The sequence below is a fragment of the Tiliqua scincoides genome, chromosome 4 (genome assembly GCF_035046505.1).
Source record: "Tiliqua scincoides isolate rTilSci1 chromosome 4, rTilSci1.hap2, whole genome shotgun sequence".
NCBI lineage: Eukaryota > Metazoa > Chordata > Lepidosauria > Squamata > Scincidae > Tiliqua > Tiliqua scincoides.
The window spans coordinates 96,104,598-96,129,717 of record NC_089824.1 but is presented as its reverse complement, the minus strand read 5'-3'; the positions used below and the strand labels follow the sequence as shown (position 1 = coordinate 96,129,717).

The 25,120-nt window shown below is 41.6% G+C and overlaps 1 protein-coding gene across 1 annotated transcript in view; it reads right to left on the bottom strand.

Moving 5' to 3' along the window:
- The window catches only part of CTNND2 (catenin delta 2), a 575,776-nt gene that overhangs the window by 41,374 nt on the left and 509,282 nt on the right, over positions 1 to 25,120 (bottom strand). The window contains exons 14-15 of the mRNA XM_066622958.1: positions 17,994 to 18,204; positions 14,613 to 14,697 (exon numbers count right to left, since the gene is read on the bottom strand). Coding sequence (XP_066479055.1) covers positions 14,613 to 14,697; positions 17,994 to 18,204 — 296 coding nt within the window. The remainder of the gene's footprint in view (positions 1 to 14,612; positions 14,698 to 17,993; positions 18,205 to 25,120) is intronic.

The following is a 25,120-nucleotide window of genomic DNA, read 5'->3' as shown; positions in this document are numbered from 1 at the left end:
ATAACTAACTTCAAAAGGAAGGGTGTCAGTCAATTTCTCAGACCGTGGTGCCATACTCCACAGAGAATCTTTCTGCTTTTCTTTACTGAAAGATCAAAAGAAAGTACTCTACTGTATATTGGTATAGGACCCTTTAATAACCAAAGCTGGGAAAAGCTCCCTAGAATTTGTTGTGCCACTAAATCCACCTGTAAGCAGGCAGAATAAATGCTGTGACTTTCAGAAATATGCATTCTGTATTGGAAGGGATTATTCCATTTTCACTTGCACCAAGATTGGTGTATGAAAGCAAGACACAGGGCTAATTCTCCCTAGCACCTGCATAATTTTCTCATCATTTGATTACCTAATGCAGTGATTTTCAACCTTTTCCATCTCATGGCACACTAACAAGGTACTAAAATGGTCAAGGCACACCATCAGTTTTTTAACCATTGTCAAGGCACCCCATGCTGCTGGTAGGGGACTCACACACCCCAATTGCCCTACTAATAAATGACCCTCCCCAAACTCCTATGGCACACCTGCAGACCATCCACGGCACACCAGTGTGCCAGGCACAGTGGTTGAAAATCACTAACCTTATGCCTGATGACTGACAGCTGAAACCGTGGAACCAGTTTTGGCATCTTTTTAGATTGTGAGCCCTTTTGGGACAGGGAGCCATTTAGTTATTTGATTTTTCTCTGTAAACCGCTTTGTGAACGTTCAGTTGAAAAGCGGTATATAAATACTGTTAATTAATTAAATTAAATTAAACCAACTCCTATGAAAAGCACTGTGTTTGCGGTAGAATGAAAGTTTATTTGATGGTGTTTCTTCTGTGATGGCTCATTCACACATGCAGATTTTTACCTGATAGTGCAGTAATTAAGTGATAAAGCTGCCCATAAAGAATGAGGGTCAGATGTTAGTGACTCCATATATCAGGCTCCACATGTAGGCAGGTGTGCCATAAATCAGAACAAATGAGGATGCAGCTGTGATGCATTCTATCATATGTATACAGCTCTCTCCCCTCTGCTTGCTATAACTCTAGCCTACCTAGTAATGCAGTACTCAATATAGGAGGGCCCTTGTATCCAGAGATCCCCTATCTGCAGATTCACTTATCTTCACTGAAAGATCAAAAGAAAGTACTCTACTGTATGTTAGTATAGGACCCTTTAATAACCGAAGTTGGGAAAAGCTCCCTGGTCCACGCTGCCCCCTGTGTGTGCCTCCAGTGGAGGGTTCAGAGGGTTGTCTGAGTCCAGCAGAGGATGTGGATATCTGTGCAGTCTCCACTGGCTCAGACGGAGCCTTAGAGGCAAAAACACGTGACTTCCGATTTTCCCCAAAAACCGGAAATGACTTTTTAATGCCTTATAAGGCAATTGAAAGCTAGGGCATGTTTCTTCTGAGGGCTTCCCTGGCCCTCCTAATGCCTCATAAAGTATTAAAAATGTCACTTCTGCTTTTTCAGAAAAACAGGAAGTCATGTGTTTTTGCCTCTAAGGTTCAGTCTGAACCCGGAGGAGGCTGCACATGGACGTCTGCGCCTCTGCTGGACTCAGATGACCCTCTGAGGCAAGCGGAGCTCCTCTCGCCTCTGGTGGGGGAGGGGTGTTTGCCCATATCCACAGCTTCACTTAACTGCAGGGGGTTCCCAGAATCCCAGAATGTGGATATGGGGGCACACCTGTACTGGAAAGGTAGGTAGACGTGTAGGATTGGCTCACTAACATAACTAGCGCCATGATCTCTTCTACTCTAGTCCAGGTATGTACCAAAACACTACTGCCTGGGCCTGCAGCAGTCAAACTACAGGCTGGCCACCCATAGCATGATATCTCTTTGTAATTCACCCACAGAAGTTGAATCATGCTTCAGAAAACCTATCAGAAGAAACAGAGCAATACAAAGGAAACCCACAGCAACATACTGATTAGTTTATGCTTGTAATCCTTAAGCCTGGCTAAACATCAAAAAGTGATAACATGGTAATATTTTTTATTCCTTTGTAGGAGCATTATTCGAAATAATAAAGATTCAGGAGGACTGGCAGGAATATTGTTTGAAATGATTTCTCATTTCACATTTTAACATTCCTGTGCAAGGTTTAGAGAAATTATCAGCCCAAATCATAACCTAATTAAACTGAAATCTGAATTTAAATGGATTCAGGCCCAATGAAGTTCAAGGCAATGAATTGGGGCTATTTTTAAAAGAAAGGAAACCTCCGGAATATTTCCTTGGGCATTCACTGTCAGACCATTTGTCTAGGAGCTTCCTAGAAAACCCTCTCTGCCAATGCCAAAACCAAGTTGCTGCAGACCCTGGGGCAGAGCTCTGCACCATGCCCCACCCACCCTCTGAAGACACACTAGGTACTACCACCAATACTGAGGGTTCAAGGAGCAGCCTCTCCAGGCAGGCCCTCTGAAGGGCATGAGTTTTCTGTCAGTGCCCACCCTCAGATGCCACCTTTGCTCTCTACAGCAGAGATTTTCAACCTTTTTCATCTCATGGCACACTGACAAGGCGCTAAAATTATTAAGGCACACTATCGGTTTTTTGACAATTGACAAGGTACATTATACTGCTGGTGGGCGGCTCACATCCCTCAATGGTCCTACTAATAAATGACCCTCCCCCAAACTCCCATGGCACACTTGCAGACCACTGCTTACAGAAAATGAGGTACCAATTACCATATAATACTTCTCATATTCATAGTCATGCAGAATTGACATCTCAACAGTCATCTACATTCAATGTTTGGAATATGTTTGCATTAATCAGCTATTTATGTTGCAAGCTTTATGATTTTCTGCATCCTGATGCATATGTATAGACAACTCATGTTTAACCCTGTACCATACTAGAGTCACAACTGTAAATTATGTTATACAAGAAAGAGAAACTAAGATGACCATATTTTCCACTGCTGTACTATAATATAGTACACTTAATAGTGCTCTAGTAGAATGTAGCCCCAGCAAACAAAAGAAATAATTAAACAGAGGAAAATGACAATATAAGCATAGGTTTTGTATCTCTACACTTAAAAGGCAGATCAATACACAGTTAATACTCTTTGTACTTCGATATCTTTTTGTTGAAATGCAGAAATTCACAGTGTACTTATGGCATTGTTCCATTCTGAATACATTACGTGCACTATAATGTAGATTGTATATCTGATAATTTAAAACAAAATCACTGAGAGCTGTTCTCATTACAACCAAATCAATGGAAACATTCTTTGGTGAGGGCTAAATGCAACTCACAATGAAGAAAATATATCAGACTTACAACTTATTTTGAGAACTAAAGTACTAATTAGAAAGACTCAATAGGAGATTTAAGTTTCTTAAAAAGTAAAAAAACGGCAAAAACCTATAGTTTTTTAAAAAATGGGCAAACATGTCAATGTGATATTATTTAATATGGTTTAGGTAGGAGATGGGTAGCTTAATCCTATACTTTGGAAACGCATAGGCCTTTGGCATCCCAGGCCCTGAATTGTTGTAAGCCAGGATATGGCAGGAGGGGCCCTGATGTCCAGGCCTGGTATGAAATGTAATTAAAGGAACAGCTGCACTGTACATGTATGCTGATGCAATCAGCTGCACCTGTTGCAGGTGGGAGTCATGTGACTTGGAGAGAGATGTGTGGAGTGGTGCAATGCACCACTGGACAGCCAATCAGAAAGGGCCACAAGACTGTCTTGTGACTATGAGGTTGCTCTATTCTGATTGGATGGCCGCGGTATATATGGGGGCAAGAGCAGACTCCAAATGTGGGTTGCTGTGGTGGAGTTTCTGCGTATCGTGCTGCTGGTTTGTGTACTGACTTGGACTGTGCTTATTGTGACTGTGCCTCTCTTCTGGACCGTTTGACTGACTACTCTTCTGCCTGCTTCTTTTACCAATACATGCTTCTGCAACAAACAAGCCTGTGTCTGCTCCTTTGGCTCTGTTTGGGATCGCCTGCTTCTTGTGCTGTCTCCCTATGCTCCCGTGCCACCCTGCTATCGGAAAAGAAAGGGCTATCCTCCCCTGCTGCCCTGACAGAAACGCTGTTCTAAGCGGTATAAGATATTGCATACACCTGCGCAAGTACAGCTGTGCTGGTGGTGAGTAGCCCCTGCTATCTCCTGGCAATACAGCATGGACACCTGTGCTATCTTATGCAGACATATGTTCACTGCCCCTGCTAGAGGTGGCATAAACCCCCAAATGAGGTGGAGACACAGGCAAGATTAGGAGGAGCTGATTTATGCCATATCCTAAACCTCCTCTAGGTGATAGATTACCCCAAACATCAGTGGAATCCTACTCCAATATTGGAATTGGGGTAGAAATGTTCAGTCATGGAGCCCAGGGTACAGACAACACTCTGCAGCCAATCACAGCCCACCAAACCCAGCAGTAAAACCTCTGTCAGGGAGACCAGCACTCAGATGATGTGCCTGGTGCTGCCCTCACTGATACCTGTTATTTTGCTCTCAGTCAGACAGCTTGCAAAAGAAAAACAGCACTGCTTGGACAAGATGATTGGCAACCTGGTGCTGCTCCACCCTTGGGACTGTGCAATAAAAACTTTGACTTGATCACATCTTTTGCCACCTTGTTAACAGATAGGATTCCCTCTCCCCACCCTAGTTATTTCTTACCTCAACTGGTCTCAGGGTGGGACTCTTCAGGGGAGAGAAAAGGAGCCTCTCTACTACCAGGACTGAGGGTCTACATCATCGTCATTCTCAGTCATGTTGTCTAATGGAAGTAGAAAAAGCCCCTTGTTGGTCATGATCCACCTATTCTCTGCTGCCATGGTACACAAGGCAGATAGTTGGGGGAAAAGGAGAGCAGCATAACAGATGCACTGGGAATACTGTATAGCAGGTGCCAGCAAAAATGCAAATGGCATGGGGTGTGTGCTACACTGGTGAGCTTCTGTAATAGGGAACCACATGCAAACCCAATGATTGGCCCATGTAATGCTCATCTAACAGGTGCTATAGTCACTAATCCAGCACCACTTGTGGTGCTGTGGGTTCTAAATGCCCCAGGAAGTGCTCTTTGTATGTTTCCTGCTGTGGTTGAGTGGTGTTAGACAGTATCCTTGTGGACTGCCCAGTGTGAGTTCCAGTCCCACATTCACCTTCTCTGTTGTTCCTGTCATAGGAATTTCTGAACAGTCAAACAAAAGGTGCACACCCCTGGCTGAGTGCAAGTCTTTCATGTCTGGCTCCTTGTCTGAGCCCCTATACAGTGGATAGCAGTATCTTGGCTTGTCTGAGTGCTGGTGGAACTCCCCTTGTGAGTCAACCCCCTTCCTCCTCTAGCAAAAGGGTTCCTTCCAGCAGCTGCTATCTTCCACAGGGACGTGACTTTTTGCCCTGAAGAGGCTTGTGCATTTATTTTACATGCTCATCCTCTCTCACCTTCCTTCCCTTGCTCAGCTGCACTCTGCTTTTGCCTTCGTTCCATCTGTGTCACAGTTGGTCCTGCAGTGGGACATACTGTGGCATGCGTGTGTGTCGTGTCATGGGGCAACTGCCATGGTGTTACTAATTCCTGGCGCCACTGGGAGGCAGCTGGCCCAATGGTGTCACTCATGGGTGATGTAGACCTGGGCTCCAAGACTTTTCCAGCTGTCTCTACCTTCTCCCTATCTTTCGCCCCTCCCTGCCCCTATTCTGCTCATCCGTCACTACCCACCCCCGCTCTTTCACCCCTTCCCCTTTGCAAAGGCCCCCCCAAAACTTTATACCTTGCTCTTGCATTTTCTCCTGCTAGATATTTTTATAATATTGTTATTCCTAAATTTAGGATTGCTTTTACTAAAGCTAGGTGTAATGCACTTTTATCAGCAGTTCTTTTGGGGCGTTATGCAAGGTGTCCCTATTCAGAGAGACTGTGCCCCTGCCCTCAAAATGTGGTGGAGACAACTGCCCACATTGTTTTGTCATGTCCATACTATGACAATCTGAGATCTAAATTTATCTCCCCGATCTTTGGTATTGAAACGGGGATGCCGATGGAGGAGCAGCTTGCTTTTCTGCTTTCTGATGTATACTCGAATATATCACTCAGGGTTGCCCGCTTCTGTTATGCTGCACAGTTGGTAAGGAAGAAAATTGAGAGTGTAAATCTCTGATTTTATGATTTTACATATGTGTAACGGGGTGTTGGTTTTAATTCTGTGTATTTTGTTTTGTTGTTTGTGACTAGCTGGTCGGATGACCGTAAATAAAGTATCTTATCTATCTTATCTAATTATGATGAACATCCGGTTTGTGATCATGAAACAGGAAGTGGGTCATGATTGTTATTTTCAGACTTGCAGTGGAATGGGAAGCCCAGCAGAGGGAAGCCCTGCATCAGGTAAATTCAAAACTCCCTGGCCCCAGCAGTGGTGTGATCCTGGTGATTGTGTTGTTGCCTTCCCCCTCCCCTGAAAGCACTTATGTCTGTTCCCAAACTCCTTGAGAGTTATTTGTCACCCTATGATGAGAGTTTGGGAACGGCTGGGTTAACTGCTCCCCGTGTGAAACAGTCAGTTGGTTTTGGGTGCTTTATTTTAGAAAGGTGCTTGCATGCCTCTTTAAAACGCATTCCTGCCAATGTTTAGTTTGACCCTTGGATCACCAAGTTTGTTTGTGACTAAGATGAGATTCACTTTCTGGCTCACAGCTAGCTCTGTTAGCCACTATATTACAGTACACCACATACTGTCTTTGCTATAGAATGTGAACCTAGTCAATATTTGTTTTCATTTTTCATAAAAGGGATAGTTTACCAAGCAGGTATAAATGCACAGCATTTCATCAAGTGAAAAAGAAGAAACTGATCCACAAAACCAACCACTTGACTAAAATAATGTATTTGCCAGCATAAAGTGTATAATAATGAGAATACTCCTGAAGACAGCAATCTACACAGAAATAATGTGGGAAAATGTAAGACAGAGCTACATAAACAAAGTGTATCCCACCCCCTTTTGCATTCCCTGCAAAGTGCTCACATGAACATTGAGAGAAAGATTTGGCTGCTGATGAAACAAATATTAAGATATCCTCTAAGCATTACACTTTGTACTTTGATTAATATGTACATTTAAACAAAAATGCTTAAATGCTTTTGCAGATGGAAAAACTGGATGCATTCAACACCATATTTTAAATGTGCTCATGTTTTGTTTGTCAGTCGCTACTGTGAGGCACTGTTGACTAGTTGGCGGCACATAAATTTCAGAATAAGTATGTATGCAAATAAATAAAAGGAAAATTACAAATCAAAACTGGTCAGCTGACAGCCAGAATACCTGGGTTTGGGAATAGATTCTGGTTTCTTGGTTCTGGGAGAGGGTATGCTGAGCGTGCCATGACTCAGAATGATGGGTAGGTGAAATTCCTCTGTCCTCAGCCACTCTGAAGTCTGGGGCCACCCGCTGCCATAAATCAATCAGTCAGTCAATCAATCATTTATTTCAATGAGTCTTTTTCACAGTTACAGAAAGATGGGAACTAAGCCACATATTCTTTGTACAACTATAACAGCTTTAAATTACAAACAAAAATAGATCACATTGCTACAGATTCACCCCTATTCTAAAGCAGAAAAAAATAATTATTTCAGCTTGCTTTCAGCCCTATGAATCCCAAAATGCAAAATAAAAATAATATATGCCTGAGCAATATTTAAAATTAGTATGTGCAGACTGACTGGAATAAAATTGTTCTCAGCTGGATTTAGGCTCCCTTTACATCTAAGCAGCAGATTTGCTGGTAGATCTGTGGTCCCCCCCATGCTATTAGAGATTCTATATTTATTTATAACATTCCTATCCTAGTCTTTCTCAAGGCAGCTTTCAAAATTAAAAACCAAACATAATAAATAAAGCAATTATAAAAACAGAGTCATCAGTCTAAGAACACAGTAGGCTCATCCAGACCTTGGTGGGATCCAAAGATGTGCTTGGGCATATCCAGTGGAAACTTTTACTTTTTGAGTGACAGATTCCCCATGCCATATCAGAAACTGCTTTTGAAACTTTCAGTTTATGAGATGGCATATGGATCAAATCAGATTTCACTGGTCATATCCAAGCACATCTTTGAAGCCAAGCCATCAAACCAGTGAAACCACATACACCAAAAGCCTGAACAAATAAAAATGATTTTACTGTATGAACAAAGAATTGGCAACAGGCATACAACCAGAAGAAGGGTGTTCTGCAAGCAGAGTACCACCACAGGGAAAGCTGTCTCATGAATTATGCAATGTTTCTTCCCATGTGACTCTTCAGTGGACCTAGTTACTATATCATACAAGTTATATGCCAGCCAGGTATCTATTGAGTGACATGGTAAGCATATCCAATAAGAAATCATGTGCACTGAAGATTTTACGCAAGGCTCTAGAAGTGGGGGACAACCACAGAGGCAATCACATCACTAACAGTAAAGGAGTCTCAGTATTACACATCTGAATCATTGCTTCACCATACCCCAAAATTCTTAGTATAAAACTTAAAGGATACAAATAGATCGGCACCAAAGACAATTTTGCCTACAAAAAGAAGTGCTTCTCAAAGAAGTAAGATTAATTGCAGCCATGCTGGAAAGAAAGAATCAAATTTCAACTATGCCATTTGTGAGCAAGGTGACCGTGGGCTGCCATTCCAACTAAAGACCTTTAAACTTCTGTGTTATCAGAAACTGATTATACTATGCATTTGGCATCAGGACCTATTTTGGAACTGAAACTGTCTTGGCTGCCCCAGTGGACAGCCTATTCTGAAAGGTAGGAGAATGCCCTACTAATACTCTCCATTACTTTCCTTTAAAGCAGAGATTCTCAAACTTTGTGAGAGCTTTATTCCCTCAGTAAGTTCTTGCGGGGCAGGGGCTAGGGCAACGATGCAATCCCCAGGATCATGAGGGGGTGATGCTTTGGGAGGCAAGGGGGGGTGCTTTGCACTCACATTATGTAGGCAGGGCTGCAGCAGGTGCAGGAGGTGCGGGGAGCCCTGCACAGCGCTCCCTGAGGCTTGGAATATTTGCTAAAAGCAGGCGCAAAGCACCTCCTGCAAAATGGGAGTGCTTTGCGCCCACTTTTAGTGAACATTCCAAGCCTCGGGGAGCGCTGTGCAGGGCTGTACAGGGCTCCCCATACCTCCTACAGGCTGCTGCAGCCGTCTTCTTGAAGTAAGTGCAAAGCACCCCCACTAGCCCCCCTTTGCGATGTGATCCTGGGGATTGTGTCACTGCCTCCCTCCCCTTCCACTGCCCCTTAAAGGGACGGGGGAAGGGTTACACAACTGGTGGGTCATGACCCACCAGTTTGAGAACCACTGCTTTATAGTAATTAACAATATCAGAGTTTCCCAAGGTGTGGGCCAGGAGCCCAAGCGTAGTGGGATGTTATCTGGGTCCTCCCAACCATTCAGGAGCTTGTTTGGCTCCCAATAGGAGCCATTACAGTAGTCTCATTACTTACTGAGGCCTCTCCTGGCCCGCTGATCCACCCTACATGCCTTTGCAGGCCTCAGAATGGCTCTCAGCAGCCTCAATAAGCCACTTACAGTTTTCAGAAGCCACTTTCTGTTTGCTTCCAAAAACCAAAGTGGCTTATGGAAGCTTTAAGGACCATTCTGAGTTGGTCACTGGGCTGGGAGAGGCTTCCAGCACCACCAGAAGCATTGTGACCCACCACAGAGGATGTGGTGGGTCACAGTGCTGCAAAGTTTGGGAACCCCTGAACTATATTTTTAAAAGTGGTAAATTAGAGAAGTTCAACTTTACTAATGTTATATATAGAAATCAGTGTCTTTTTTGCTTTGTTACTACAGCCTGACATTCCAAACATTTGTGTATGTCTTATAGACAGCCAAAACCTGTGATTGCCACAAGCCTGCCTCTCCCAACCTGGCTGAAAAGAAGGAATCTAGTTTCTGATCCTACCTCTCAAGAGTACTTCTGAAGCACAGGGTGAGGTAAGAGATGATCCTCTGTCCCATCATTCCAGATGAGAGGTGCATGCATTTCCGCCACATGGAGCTTCAAAGGAGCTTCATGGAGGATCATCATGTTTGCCCAAAACAGAAGGGATGGTGTGCCATAGTGAGAAATTGTGGATGTCTGGCAAGCACACAACCAGGGTCCAAAAGAATCAGTTTAATACTGATGTCCATCCCACAAATTTTAAATAGCTGCATTTTGTTTTTTTATTATACAGGGTGAAGAGCAAATCTGCCTGTTAGACAATTCAGAAGATAAGCAGTGACTATAAACAGCAGCAATTTCTTCTTTTCACCATTTCCCCTCTGCATATAGCTGAGAGAATCAAAATAAAATTGAAGGGGATAAACTGAGAATTAAAAAAAAAGTTTTTTTTAAGTTGAATCTACTTTCTGTTACGCAAAATTGCATAAGGGCAAAAAATTACTTCAAAGTATGACCCTCCCCCCAATGCAATAATATTAAAAAAACGCAAGCTATCACCTACAACAGGGTGTTTTGGGCTGTACTGACAATATTTGCTCAGTTTCTCTTACCCACAGTTACAGTACACAGAGTAAGTGTTTTCACATCGTTTTTTACAATGATCTCCTTCCTGAGCAACAAAAGCTAATTTAGATCTCAAATTTGTCCACGTGAAGTTTGGATTCTTTTTAACCCTGACTGCACTATTTTGCATTTATAACCTCATCCAGACTATATCCAATCTGTTGCTCAGTAATTCACTTGGACAAGATTTTTTTCCCCGAATTAGAATCCTTGAAAATTGTTTTAGCTGACCAGTGGGATACATTTTTTAAATAAATAAGTAGAATAATCATGCCACCACTTGTCCCTCCCTCCCCATTTCTCAGCTTTCCTAATCTCAAGTAGTATTTAGTTTCTGTCTCTTCCTGCCTCTTCCTGATGCAATCCAATCCCACTTTGGAGGATGTACAGTATGAGTGAGTACAGAGAGCTTCCCCTCTGGTACCAGTGTTTAGGTGGTGAAAAATATGCTCTTGCTTAACTAAATCCAAGATAATATTTATGTAAGAAATAGAGTCTGGATTACAGTTCAGCATTTTAGCAATGTCCTAATGTAAACAGTAGCAAAATCTCTCTTTAAGTGAAAAAGTAATATTTCAAACTGTGGATCTTTATTCCTTAAACGTTAAAAAATCCCTGCTTATTTACAGACACTATTGCTACACATATTTTACTAACGATCAACAATACTTCCTTATGAATATTATTATACAATTACTTCTGAGTAGACACACCTAGGATTGCACTATTAGTTAAATCCCCACAAACAGATATGCTTGCTTAATCTTACAGTTGTCAATGTAGGTGACGCTTTAATGTTTAATAGGTCATCAACTAAAGCAGGGGTGCCCCAACCCTGGCCCGGGGGCCACTTGCAGCTCTCAGGGGCTCCCAATCTGGCCCACGGGGAGTCCCCAGTCTCCAATGAGCCTCTGGCCCTCCAGAGACTTGCTGGAGCCCGTGCTGGCCCGACGCAACTGCTCTCAGCATGTGGATGACTCTTTGACCTCTCACCTGAGCTGTGGGATGAGGGCTCCCTCCACTGCTTGCTGTTTCACATATGTGATGCAGCAGTGGCAGTGAAGGAAAGGTTGGCCTTGCTTTGTGCAAGACCTTTTATTGGCTTTGAGCTACTGCAAGACCTTCATTCATTCATATAAGTTCCATCTCTAATAAATTCATTTATGTAAATTTATTCAAATTTTAAATGTAAATTAATACTTTCTTTTTCCCAGCCCCCGACACAGTGTCAAAGAGATGATGTGGCCCTCCTACCAAAATGTTTGGACACCCCTGAACTAAAGGCTTTAAGTTTATTGGTGAAGCTGAAGCGAAGACCACAGTTGTTCCCTTCTTGCCAGTTGCGGACCTCCCATTATGTCCGATGTGGCAAATGCCCCAGCGTGAGCCTCTCTGAGGCTCCCAATAGTGTTGGGGAAGCTTCAGGGAGTTTCCCCGACACAGGCATGGGTTGTGCAAGGCTCCGTGAGTATCAGGTGAGGGGGGGCGGATTTCAGCATGGGGGGCAGTGACAGCCCGTGGGTAGCACCATCGTGGACCTTTGCCCCGGGGTGCGGGGTGGGGAGTTTCGCCACTGCTTCTTACAGTTATTCTAATTCTGGTATGTATCAAATAGGAAATGAAAAAGAAGGATTTTCTTCCAATGATGAGTGTTTGTGTGTACTGGATCTGTTCCAAGACATAGGAAGGGCTATGGATTGGGATCATCGAGTGGGGAGACTTTAAAACTACTCCCCCCATTTTAGTCCCACAGATAAGCCCCCCAACTTGATTGCTATTCACCCTTGAAAAAATAGCTGAATATTGTTAATGAGAGTTTTTAAGGTTAAATAGCAACCAGATCCCCTCTCCACAGACACTGAACATGAAGGTGGGGGAGAAGGGTTAAAAACCTGTTCCCTTCACCATGATCATGATTCTTAGGAAACCTCAATGCAGCTGCTACTGACTAAAGAAAAGGCAAGCCTGTCAAGGTTAGTAGCAGAGCCCAATCCTGGGCTTGGCGTGTGGGCTCACTGTCGCAAACGTGCCTTAAGGCATGCTTGCAGACCCTACCGCTGGGCAAGCGTCAGTGGTAGCCCAGCACTGGCCAGTGCTGGGCTATTGCCGGGCAGGCACCCAACCTCCGCTGCTCGGTGATCGTATGGACTGTTGAGCAGCAGAGCGGTAAGTGGGGGCATGGGGGGAGGCGGGAGCAAGCTTTCTGGGGAGGGGGAGGCAGGCGGAGGGTGGGCAGAGGGCATGGAGGAGGCATTACGGAGAGGTGGGGAGTCACTCTAAAAGTAAGGAAGCTGAAACAAATGCCTGTCAAAAGTTGCAGAGTAGGTTCTACAGATTCATGTGAGCAAATAAGGGTGCACAATTCTTTCACTCTATTCCTAGATACATGTCTTTCCAGATACGGTGGTGCCTCGCATAACGAAATTAATCCGTTCCGCGAGTCCTTTCGTTATGCGAGTTTTTTGTTTTGTGAAGCGCGTTTTCCCATAGGAATGCATTGAAATTTAATTAATGTGTTCCTATGGGCAAGAAAAGTCAGAACAAAGTCAAATTTGGTTTACAAAGTGTTTATTAAGTGCTCTTTAAAGGCATACATACTGTACAGAGGATTTCAAAAACGGGGGGAGGATGCTGAGTGGGGAGCTTGAAGGCTGTAATACTGTGCACACTTTCCTGGGAGCAAGCACAATGGGACTTACTTCTGAGGAGACACGCACAGGATTGTGCTCTAAGCTGGGGAGGACACAGCAGCTGCACTCAATTGCTTGCTTTTGCCGTGATCATGGGGAGGGAAACAAGGAAGCACAATGGGACTTACTTCTGAGGAGATACGCACAGGATTGTGCTCTAAGCTGGGGAGGACAGAGCAGCTGCACTCAATTGCTTGCTTTTGCCGTGATCATGGGGGAAACGTGAAGGAAATGGGGCAGTGAGAGGGTGAATGAGCGATGGGGGGGATGCTGAGTGGGGAGTTTGAAAGCTGTAATCCTGTGCACACTTTCCTGGGAGCAAGCACAATGGGACTTACTTACATAAACTGACATGAAGATCCTCCCCTTACTAGGGTGGACGGGATCATAAACTGACATGAAGATCCCCCCCTTAAGACAAACCAAAGCAAAACAAAAAAAAAATTCATCTTGCGAAGCACGGGTCATAAAAATTCGTTCTGCAAGTTACCAAACTTCGCAAAACGCTTTCGTTCTGTGAGTTTTTTGGTGCGCGAGGCATTCGTTATGCGAGGTACCACTGTAATGATTTTATCATGTGTGCCTTCGTGCGTACTTCTGCCTATTAATCAGAAGAAGAGGCCCTGATGATGTTTTGAACGAAAACTAAAATTATTCTTATTTTATGTGGTTTATTTTTAACCTTTAAATGCCTTTCAAATCCCTAAACTCATGACAACACTTTGGATGATGTAAATTCTTTCATCAGTAAATACTAAAAAGTATATATATACTATCACCCCTTTGTATTCCTTTTTACAGATATTCTGCAAAGCAGTGTTACAGTTCAGCCAGGAGCTAAAAGGGAGGATTTCTGGTGGGCTAAAGTCACTATCCATTATGTACCTGGTTTCCTAAACTATCTCATTCCATATTTATCACTACATTTCATGAAGTACATGCTGAGAACTACAAAATAATGACATTTTAACCCTACTTCATTTCATCAATACAGATACTGCCTCACTTCCAGCAGAGAAGGAATACTGATATCGCAGAAGAAATCTTACTTCATTTTCTGGGTAAGCATAAGGGTAAGAAAATATTCTTTAATTGTACAGTATTAACATGTACAGCATTATTTCTATATTTTACTTTGACAACATTAGACAACATCCAGGAATAGAAGTGGGTTACACTGACATTCATTACCACTTCTGAATTCATATCATGTTTCTAATTCCCAAAAGCTAATAGTCACATCTATGTAAAAAGAAAAGATTTAATTCCATTTCTGAATATCTATTTTAAAGAGTCTGTATCCCCAACACATGAAAAAATTAAGATATCCATTTCTTAGGATTCTCTAATTTAAATCTTACCTTTTTGTAGAGACTTCTCAGATCTCTGTACTGCCACATGCTATTTAAGACCTGAGATGCTGCTTTCACTACTTTGGGTGAGTGCCTATTTATGAAAAAACAAACAAACAAACAAAAAGAGACACTAATTAGTATTTATTTAAATGATTTCTATCCTCCCTTTCCCCCTGAATAAATGGAGCGTTCAGGGAGCAACAGAATGCTCAAAACTTTGAATAAGGAAACTGAAGGAAGCTTTTGAAGAGCAGAATCTAGAATCATAGAAGAAATAATCTCTGAAAGCCCCAATTTTATGAATATCTTCAGAAAGAATAGAAATAAAAAATCATTTTTACAGTTTAAAGCACTATATCATTTTAAGTAACATGAATGATTGATATGATTCTGTTCCTTACTGTTTCAAAACATTATAAACATAGTCCATTTCTGAATAGTCTGCTCCTTTAACTCAATATTACTCAATTCAGGGCACAATCCTAACCAGGTCTACTTAGGTCCTATTTTGTTCAATGGGGCTTACTCTCAGGAAAGTGCAGTTAGGATTGCCACCTCAGTCACACTGTTTCTTAAACTCTCACTAACTGTTTTTCCCCCCATTTAGAGTTTCTAGCTATTCTGGCTGCCATTAAGAGATATATTATAATCACTAAAGCATTCCAAATGACTATGTGTTTTAAGTAGAATATAGCCTGTATTGGATCTAGTGTGAGCTTATAATCCATAATTTTTGTTTTTTATGTGACTCAAAACTAGATGTGTGATTTTATACATGAGTTAGATTTAATAACATCTTTCATGTTGAAGATCTGTCATATTGCAGGACCAAAGAACTATATATTCTTCAGAAGAATATAAACTCCTTTGAGTTCTAGTGTCAACAACTTTTGTTGGTAATACCATATCTTCAGATGCACTTGCTGCTCTCTCTTTTACAAAAAGGAGGACAATTCCTCTAATACTGTTACTTTGTATAAAAGTGGCAGTTAATGCAGGGTACTTCCCATCCAAACAAATATTAACTTTCTGCCATCTTGCTAGTCATTAAATCCCATTCCATTGAGATATTCAATAATAATGAAATAATAAAATTATAAGTATTGTATTCATTTTTATAGCAAAAGCACTGAGAAAAACTCAGGGGAGGAGCTACAGCCCTCCTGTAATATGTAGCTGTAATATGTAGCTAATATTTGTTAAGTATGGAAATGGAAGATGAATCGTTAAAAGAGGTGATGATTATATGGGCAAAGAATATTGGACACAACATAATAATGAATAATTGGGATCAGCTATGGAAAAGAAATATGAGGATAATTAAAGCAGCAACAATGAAAGAAAACATATATAAAAATTTTTATAGATGGTACCTATCTCCAGATAGGTTGGCAAAAATGTATCCCGGCACAAGTAACAAATGTTGGAAATGTAAAGAGGTGAAAGGATCTTTTTACCACATGTGGTGGCTTTGCCCTAAGGCAAAAGAGTTTTGGAAAAAAATTCATATATTTTTTCAAGTTATTTTCAATTGTGTAATACCCTTACAACCAGAATTGTTTCTATTGAATATCTTCCCTGAAGGATATAACAATGATTTCAAACACACTTTGTTATATGTGATCACTGCAGCAAGATTGGTCTATGCCAGGTTATGGAAGAATCCAGAAATTCCTGGTGTAGGGATGTGGATTGAGAAACTATACAAGATTGTCAAAATGGAAGTGTTGACGGAAAGATTGAGGGATGGCGAGATGGAGAGAATACAGAGATTGTGGAACCCATTATATGAATGGTTAGATAAACGATTATGAAATATTGATTGAAGAGATGATAATTATAGAAATAAGACAGTATTGGCTGCTGTTCTGTGATTCCCTAGTGTTTTTCCCTTTGTATTATCCTGAATATATATGTGATTTTCCCTGTACCCATGCCTTAAATCAAATAAAATATTTTAAAAAAACAAAACAAAACTGTATGGGTCATGCTTAATTTGTCTCATTAATTTCAGTGGTTCTTTGTAATTACTAAGGGCCTAATCCTATCCAACTTTCCAGCTCCAGTATAGCTGCAATGCAGCCCTGTAGTATGGGAATACATGTTCCCATACCTTGAGAAGCCCCCAGCAACCGTCCCTCCACCACAGCATGCAGTGCACACCCCACTGACACATCAGCATTAGCACTGGAAAACTGAATAGGACTGGGCCCCAACAGCACAATCCTGTGCATAGTTCAATGGGGTTTACTCCTAGGAAAGTACTATATGATTATAGCTTAACTTTCTTTAGCAATAATAATTTATGAAATTATTTGTGAAGGTTTACTTTTGGGAGACTGGGGCACAGTGCATATTATTTCTTGAGCATTTCATTTATATCTTGCCCTCACAAAAGTCAAAGCAGCTCACAATGACTTAAATAAGTCAATAATTTAAAAATGCATCCAAAATACAGATCAGAATCCTAAAAATCTAAAATCTAGTACTCCATAGGAAGTAGTATCCAACAATTTTACCAAACAAATATTTCATTAGAAATCTTGATTGTTTTAAGCACATTCTTGCTAAAAATATCTTAGATTGCCAGAAAAATCTGTTTCAAGTTCTGGTTGTTGTTACATGGGCAGGAGATTTATAACCAAAGGGCCAGAAGATGCCTCATTGCCTAACTCCATGAATATGCCTAACACAGTAGCAGCAATGTTGCTGAGACATGCCTAGATGATCTTAAGAATCAGATAGAAAGAGTATGCAAAACCAAAGCCATCTAAGATCTTACCTATAAATAGCACAGCCCAAATTGTGCCCAGAAGCATGCTAATAGTCAGTGCAACTGCAGAAGAAGAGGCCCCCCTCTACTCTCTACAACCCATCCCCATCACAAAAAGCAGACCAAGCGTTCTGTACCAGCTGAGGCCCCCAGACCAACAGTCAGTCCTTAAGACTACTGGAGCATGGATGGTGACAGCTAGGACCTATCCAGACAGAACGGACCATCAGAATATATAAATTTGTAGAATCTCTGGCTAATATACCACCTGCAAATGGAAAGACATATTTGTAAATAAGCATTATAAACATTTTCTTGAAGCACTGTGCTGGATAATTCTACTAGGAATAATCATTATCAGCTCCAGCAACATTGGCCACTGTCATTGAAGAAAGCATAGCCACTCCCAATTAATAAATATCATGGGTTCAATGTCAACGGTGACTGTAAATGTCAGACACTTTTGGCATGAGATTATCCACCTCCCACCCTTTCCCCATCGTCTGCCAAGCTTACTAATACATGATAAATGACAGTATTCCAGGAAACCATTAGAGCTGACAAGCGCTAATTAAATTATAGCTAATAAGCATGAGATGACTTGCAAAACATACTTGTCTCCTTTACTCTTGGAAATGCCAACAAGCTTCTCAATTCCTCCTGCATCCCGTAAGGCCTTGGCATTCTCCATGTTTTTTGTGATGACTTCATGCAAGGTGCAACAAATGGCAGTAACGGTATCGTCAGACATGGCCTTGCTTGCCGAACTGTTACTGTTGTTTCCTCCAGGAAGCCGGTGAACCAGGTCCCGCATCGCATATTTGCCTTTTGGAAAGAAAAAAGAGGTAGTCACATTATACAGCCAAAGAGCAGGAGCAGAAGACGGATACAGAGCTATATAAGCCACCACCCTATGCTAGCATTGACAGTTCTATGGTAGCATGGAATACTTGTCTAGCAAGTTAGGTCCTATTTTGTTCAATGGGGCTTACTCTCAGGAAAGTGCGGTTAGGATTGCCACCTCAGTCACACTGTTTCTTAAACTCTCACTAACTGTTTTCCCCCCCATTTAGAGTTTCTAGCTATTCTGGCTGCCATTAAGAGATATATAACTAACTGTACCGAATAACTACATAACTGCCGAATTCCAGCCCAGCCTCCCTTTCCCTGCCTGCCCGCCACTGGGGCCGCCCACTGCCCACCCTCTCCTCGCCCAGGAACGCCCTCCTCCCCGCCTCCTCCAAGCCTACCTTTGTTCCTTGCATCGGTTCATCCGAGCTGACGCAAGGAGTTGGGAGAAAGCCAGTGCCATGGCTTCCGTCAAGCCTCCGTAGGCCGGCGCTTCTGGGAACACCAGCCTGGCTTCCTCCCGAGGAGGCGCAGATGTGCCTTATGGCACGTTTTCGACCCTCCCTGGCCAGCCAAGACTCCCAGGCCAGCCAAGCCAAGGCCAGCCAGGACCCTCCCAAGTCCCTTGGGCTGGCATAAGGCGCAGTTAGGATTGCTCCCTATCTGAAATATTTTCTGTGGTAAGAATGTGCAGTTGCTTGCCCCCTCCCCCACTCCTCACTGTTTTATGACTTTAATCTTATATACCTGGTTTTTATGCTTTACTGGCACTCCTTTATGTCTCTCCAGCATAGAAGCACCCATTTAGTTTCTTCTACAAACAACAATATGGCTAATCATCCTCTTCCCTATGCGTTATATATGGACATAGTATTAACCATCTTCAGATACTGATAACTATGGACACCATCCACAATTAGCAGGGCATCTGTTAATGCCTGGGAGCATATCATCATGTCCTACTTTTTCTAAGAACAGTGTTGTTCTGAAGAGGTACACATTTGCACTGAGGATAAATCTGTCCCTGTGATTTAGAACACTGAAACCTCAGTTTTTGAAATAAAGGGGGCAACTTCTCCTTGGGAACAGTGTTTGCTTTTTCAGAAAACACTGTCCATGGGAAGAATAGGGGTCATAGCTAGGGAGGGCTGTGCTGTGGGGTGGAATATGCCAGCTCCTAGCATGTTCCTGTAATCACATTGGAACACTCTGTAACCACATTTGAGGAGGCCGTTAACATATGAGTAGGATTTTTAGGATTAATGAACAAATATTAAATTGCGGTTGGTTGTCACTGCTAATGTGGACAAACCTTGACAAAAATCACTGTACAGGAAAAATGGTCACCTAAGCTGCTTGTGGCCACAATCCTGCGCTGGATACAACGCAAGCCTCCTGGCTTGCCTGTTCCAGCGCAGGATAGGATTGCATCCTCAGTCACTGTGATAGCAATGAATGTTCTATCTAGAAAAGGGGTGTCCAAAGTTTTTGGCAGGAGGGCCACATCATCTCTCTGACACTGTGTCGGGGGCCAGGGGAAAAAAGAATTAATTTACATTTAAAATTTGAATAAATTTACATAAGTTTAATATAAATTACTATACTAGAGGTGGAACTTATATGATTGAATGAAGGTCTTGCAATAGCTCAAGGCCTACAAAAGGCCATACACAAAGCAAGTCTGGCCTTTCCTTTACTGCCACTACTGCATCACAGATGTGAAACAGCAAGCAGTGGAGGGAGCCCTTATCCCACAGCTCATGTGAGAGGTCAAACAGTCACCCTCACACTGAAAGCAGTTGTGTCGGGCCAGTGCAGGCTCCAGCAAATCACCAGAGAAGTCCTCAAGGGCCGCAAGTGGCCCCAGGGCCGGGGTTTGGGCACCCCTGATCTAGACAAAGAATAGTAATTTTCTTGCAATGAAATAGAAAATACAGGCTGTTGGGAAAACATATCCATTATGATTCTCTTTTGCAAGCATTCAGTGTTGTACAAAACTATCCCTGCAGCAGAAGGAAATACCTCTGCAGTGTATGCAACAGATAAGTGAATCAATGTGCAATTTTCTCAAAATAAGTAATATGTTAAACCCTGAAAATCTGTTCAAAGTCATTGTTGAGACAAATAAGATTTATTAATGTGCTTACTAAATTTAAATACTGCCTTCCTGCCAATACATTCAAGATGGTTTGAATGCCATTAAACGTTATGACATTAAAACAAAAGTATTAAAAGAACACTTTAAGAAGTAAAATTTTCTCCAGCCACTCAGCATTCTTCTCTCTTGTTTTCCTTTTAAGGCATACAGATCTTAAAACAGGTCCTGGAAAGGTAAAACGAACTGCCTCAAGTTGGATTTTCACGATACCAATATCCCTAGTCCTTTTTTTAGTAATAAAGTAATCATTTTTTATTTTTTAAATATTATGGCCTTGATACAATCAATCATATGCAACAACCAGAAGTTCCAAGTGGAGATGTGCATCCCTACAGCAATGCCTTCGAAAACTGCAAACAGCAGCCATCTAATAGAAACCAATATTGCACAAAGGAAGCCAAGATATCTTGCTCATAAGGGATCTTATCCACATATAATAATAACTAGGTATTTATATACCGCCTTTCTGGTCATTAGATTACTCCTCTGACTTTATTCAAGGCGGTTTACATAGGCAGGAGTTTCTAAATCCCTCAAGTGGATTTTTACAATCACAGAGGTTCTCTCTTTCAAGAACCAACAACATTTCAGAATGGATCTTCCTGGTTTGGTCTCACTTCTGGCCTCCAGTTCTCCCACGCAGGCTGGCAAGCAGCTCCATCTCTCACATGGAGGGCAGCCAAGCTGCTTCTTGCTCACACCAAGAGCAGGTGGAATCACTCAGCTCAGCTTGTCAGCTGCTTCAAGGTCTCACCATTCTCAGCCGTTCAGGGAGCTGCCCTGAACAGTGTCCTCAAACTGGCGACCTTCTGATGTTATCTTTGGGCTAACGGAGGCTCTACCCACTAGACCAGACCTCCTTCCCATCTGCATATGGTAGCAGTTCTCAAACTTTATATGTATTTCCAAAGCACCCCTAGGCTAGTTTTTTTCCACAGCACTCCTCACAGTGTTTCCCTTTAAATATCCCATGGCGCCTTTGAGCTATCTTATGGCACCCCTTTGAGTTCGCAGCAGCACACCTGCAAAGAGACCATCTTTATTGTTGAATCTGATCCTCTGTGAATAAATGGGGTGAGACAGTGAATACCATGGCATCTCCTTCACTCATTCTTCCCCAAATGGGACATTTTTGATGTCAGAACTAAGAGCACTGATCATCTGTTTGGTCAGGGATGGATGGGCATTGTGCTTTGCATGAATCAGAGCCACAGTGAATTTTCAAGGAAGCATTTGAACTGAAACCCTTTGATCTGCAAACAAATGTATAGATTTCAAGAACGCAACTCCTGCTGACTCAACACATTTTAAAAGAATTTCCATAACTTGATTACATTTAAGTCTGTATGACATAACAGAAAGCAACTGTATATGCTTAGTTCTACAGGCAAAGCAAGAATAAAGGAAATTAGAGATCCAACTTCAGGATAGCATTCACAGGAAAGAATGTGGTTGTAGAGATGGAATTTTCAAATGATGAAAAATTGAGGAAGTTATCAGATAACACAACAATTTCAATGTATTTGTAAAGTGTTGGGATCAGTCTTGTACTATCTCTCTATTCTTGTTTCATAAATGATTAAAATCTATTGCACCTTCAATGAAGTTAACAAAAAGAAATGTGTTTCTGGATTAGAATTTACAATATATTTTCCAACACATGTCTCTCCAACGATTGTCTAGTTTTTCCAGATAGAAAAGCAATAACTGGAGGTGACACTATTCAAGTGAAGGGCAACTGTAAATTAAAAAGTTTAGAGGAAAAAATACTTGCTAGCAGAATCTATCTTAAACATGAAATTTTTCACAAATTAGGGTCAAACTTTAAAATAAATTGCCTTACCGTTGCTTAGGGATAAACTAGATGTGGTAAACTGCATGTCTAACAATAGACCTGGTCCAGTTATATAGACTGAGTGGTCTGATGTTAGCATCAGAAAAGATGTACAGGTGAAGAGATGCTGCATCTTCCTCACAGCCCCTCTCTCCCCAAGGATCTTTTCTCCCATCTAAGGTCACTTCTGGTATTGGTTGAGTAGAAAAACACTCTGGGAAAGATGCTCCAGGGAGCTAAGTTATGAGCAAGGAAAGGTTCTGGTTGCCTCACCTCTGAGTCCTTTTTGCTGTTAAAATCACCCTCACCTCCCCCAGTGATGGGTGGGACTGTGGAAAGGGAGCGCATCTCCTTGTGGCTGGCTCTGAATTTGTTTTTCATGGCATCAGGTGCCTGTACTAGTTATTTCAGTGTGTGCATTCACATGAGAAAGAAAAAGAATCGAAAAGCCTGCCTTTCTTGCTAGTCATCTGATAATTTAAATCAAAACCTTATTTAAACTTGAGAAACCTCAAGTTTTACTAACCTCATACATGTTCTTTCTATTAAAGGAAATGTTCCATTTCAAATGTGCAAAGTCATCTCAGCTCTATGTAATTTTTAAAGGCATTTAACATGGATGTAGGGAGACAATGGAAGCACCAAAATGAAGCATATAACATATAAATTTGTAGAACAGCAGCAATTCCAGCAGTGAGAGACATGCACCAAATGGGAAAACCTCCCCCTCCAAGTAAGCTGAGACAGCATTTCCATAACTTTTTGAAATCTCCATAACTACCGGCTGTATAAACATTGGATTCAGTTGGTTGAAATGATCCCTCCATTGCTTCAGCTGTTGAAGCAATATAGAATATTTATGAACATTTCAGTGTTTAAGAAACTGTTATCACACAAGACCTAGCAACAGATGGGTCTGTGTGCTGTTGGTGGGAAAGAGTCCAACAGAGAAGGGAGTAGGTAGTGCTATAACAATGTTGGTCAATTGTTAAATTGTGTGGGTGAATGTTATACACATGTGAGAGCAATACAGTGTATGTGAGCGAGAGAAAAAACAGAGATTGTGTGAAGGGGCAATGAACACAGAGAATACAGAAGTTATTACATACAAAGACTCCCATGCCTGTGAATTTACAGGAGTTGCCATTTGCATCAGTAGGATGTCTAGCAATGTTCTCCTAGGTAAGTTGGCCATATTGCTAATGCTATGAAATCTATGCACAACTGTTCTAAAATCTAGCATTATCTTGCAGAATGATTCGAGCTCATTTTTTCAGAATGCTTCTTTACATTTCAATTTGATTGGAAAATGCTTAAATGAGGCCTTCATTTTTAAATATTGGGTAACTATAATGTAGGAACACAAGTTTTAAAAAGTCACTTAATTGGAAGACATTTAATTTCATTGAAATGTCAGTGTATCAACAATTGTTTGAATGTATTATAGTTTTCAACTAGTTTCTTCCCTGTTCTATGTTGGCTGTTAAGAACTCACAAAAAAGTACAACAGAGAAGGCCATTATTATCTCTCCTGACGTTTCACTTTTTCTTTTTCGATATTATCTTTACTAAAAAATGGAGGCTGCGAACAGCGATCAAAGACCCATTGTGGCTCTTCAGACATGTACTATAAAGATAGCTCACACGTCTGAAAAGCTTAATACTGTGACAGTCAATAGTTGGGAAGAAAAAGGTATCAAAAAATGATTGTGTTCCATATCATGGAGATATTTAATCAACCTGCTAGTGCTGAATGGTTTCATGGGCTAATTATTATAGGTCATTATACTTCGAAGAACAACAAGATTTGCAGTATAGAATTCAGAACTCCTCTAATAATGGACAGGACTGGCCTCCAGTCTCTCCTAATGAAATTCTAGAGTTAATAGCCCAACTTAAATCTGGGAAGGCGGCCGGCCTTTATTCCATTTTTCCTGAATTTCTTAAGGCGCACCCAGATTGGTGGGCCCCTGCTCTTGCCAACCTTTTTACTGCGGTTGACACTACTGGCAAAATACCTGATGCCTGGAAGAAATCTATAAGAATCCCTATCTTTAAAAAAAGGTAATACAAATACCCCAAATTGTTATCGGCCAATCAGCCTACTTTTGATCCCGGGGAAAATGTATGCCATGCATCTCCACCAGAAATTGCTTTCTTGGCTAACTTACAATGATATATTGGGTCTTGAACAAACTGGCTTTAGGACCAGGCGATCCAGTGTTGATAAATGCACTGTCCCTTCACACTTAATAGCAAAGTACACAACTCAACACAATTCTGCCTATATGCTGCTTTCTTGGACTTAAAGGGAGCATTTGATTGAATTAATAGAGATATTCTTTGGTCCAAATTGGGAGCCTTGGGAATAGACACAAGACTGCTCTTCTTAATCAGGAGCCTCTACTCAGACACCTCCTGCCAAATCAGGCTTCACCCAGTGGCAATTTGACAGACATAGTATTGGTAAACAAAGGTGTCAAGCAAGGCTGTTTGTTGGCCCCGACCCTTTTTAATCTGTTTTTAAATGACTTGGCCCCTTTATTACGCTCAGTAGACGCCCACCATCTTAAAATTGGTCAATTAGTTCTACCACTAGTTCTATATGCAGATGACATGCTTCTGATAGCACGCACAAAAATTGGTCTAAAGCGGCTAATCTTGGAATGCCTAAAATATTTTGAATAAAATAAACTGATCCTTAACTTTGATAAATCAAAAATAATGGTATTCAGTCATTCCTGGAAACCAACAACATGGATCTTTGATGGGCATTCCATTTGACAAGTGAAAATGTTCAAATACCTAGGAGTCCTATTCTATTTTAGGCATTCGTGGACTGTGCATCACCCATCAGCAATCCATTAAAGCAGTATAGCAGCTCAAGCAATCAGTTGTTT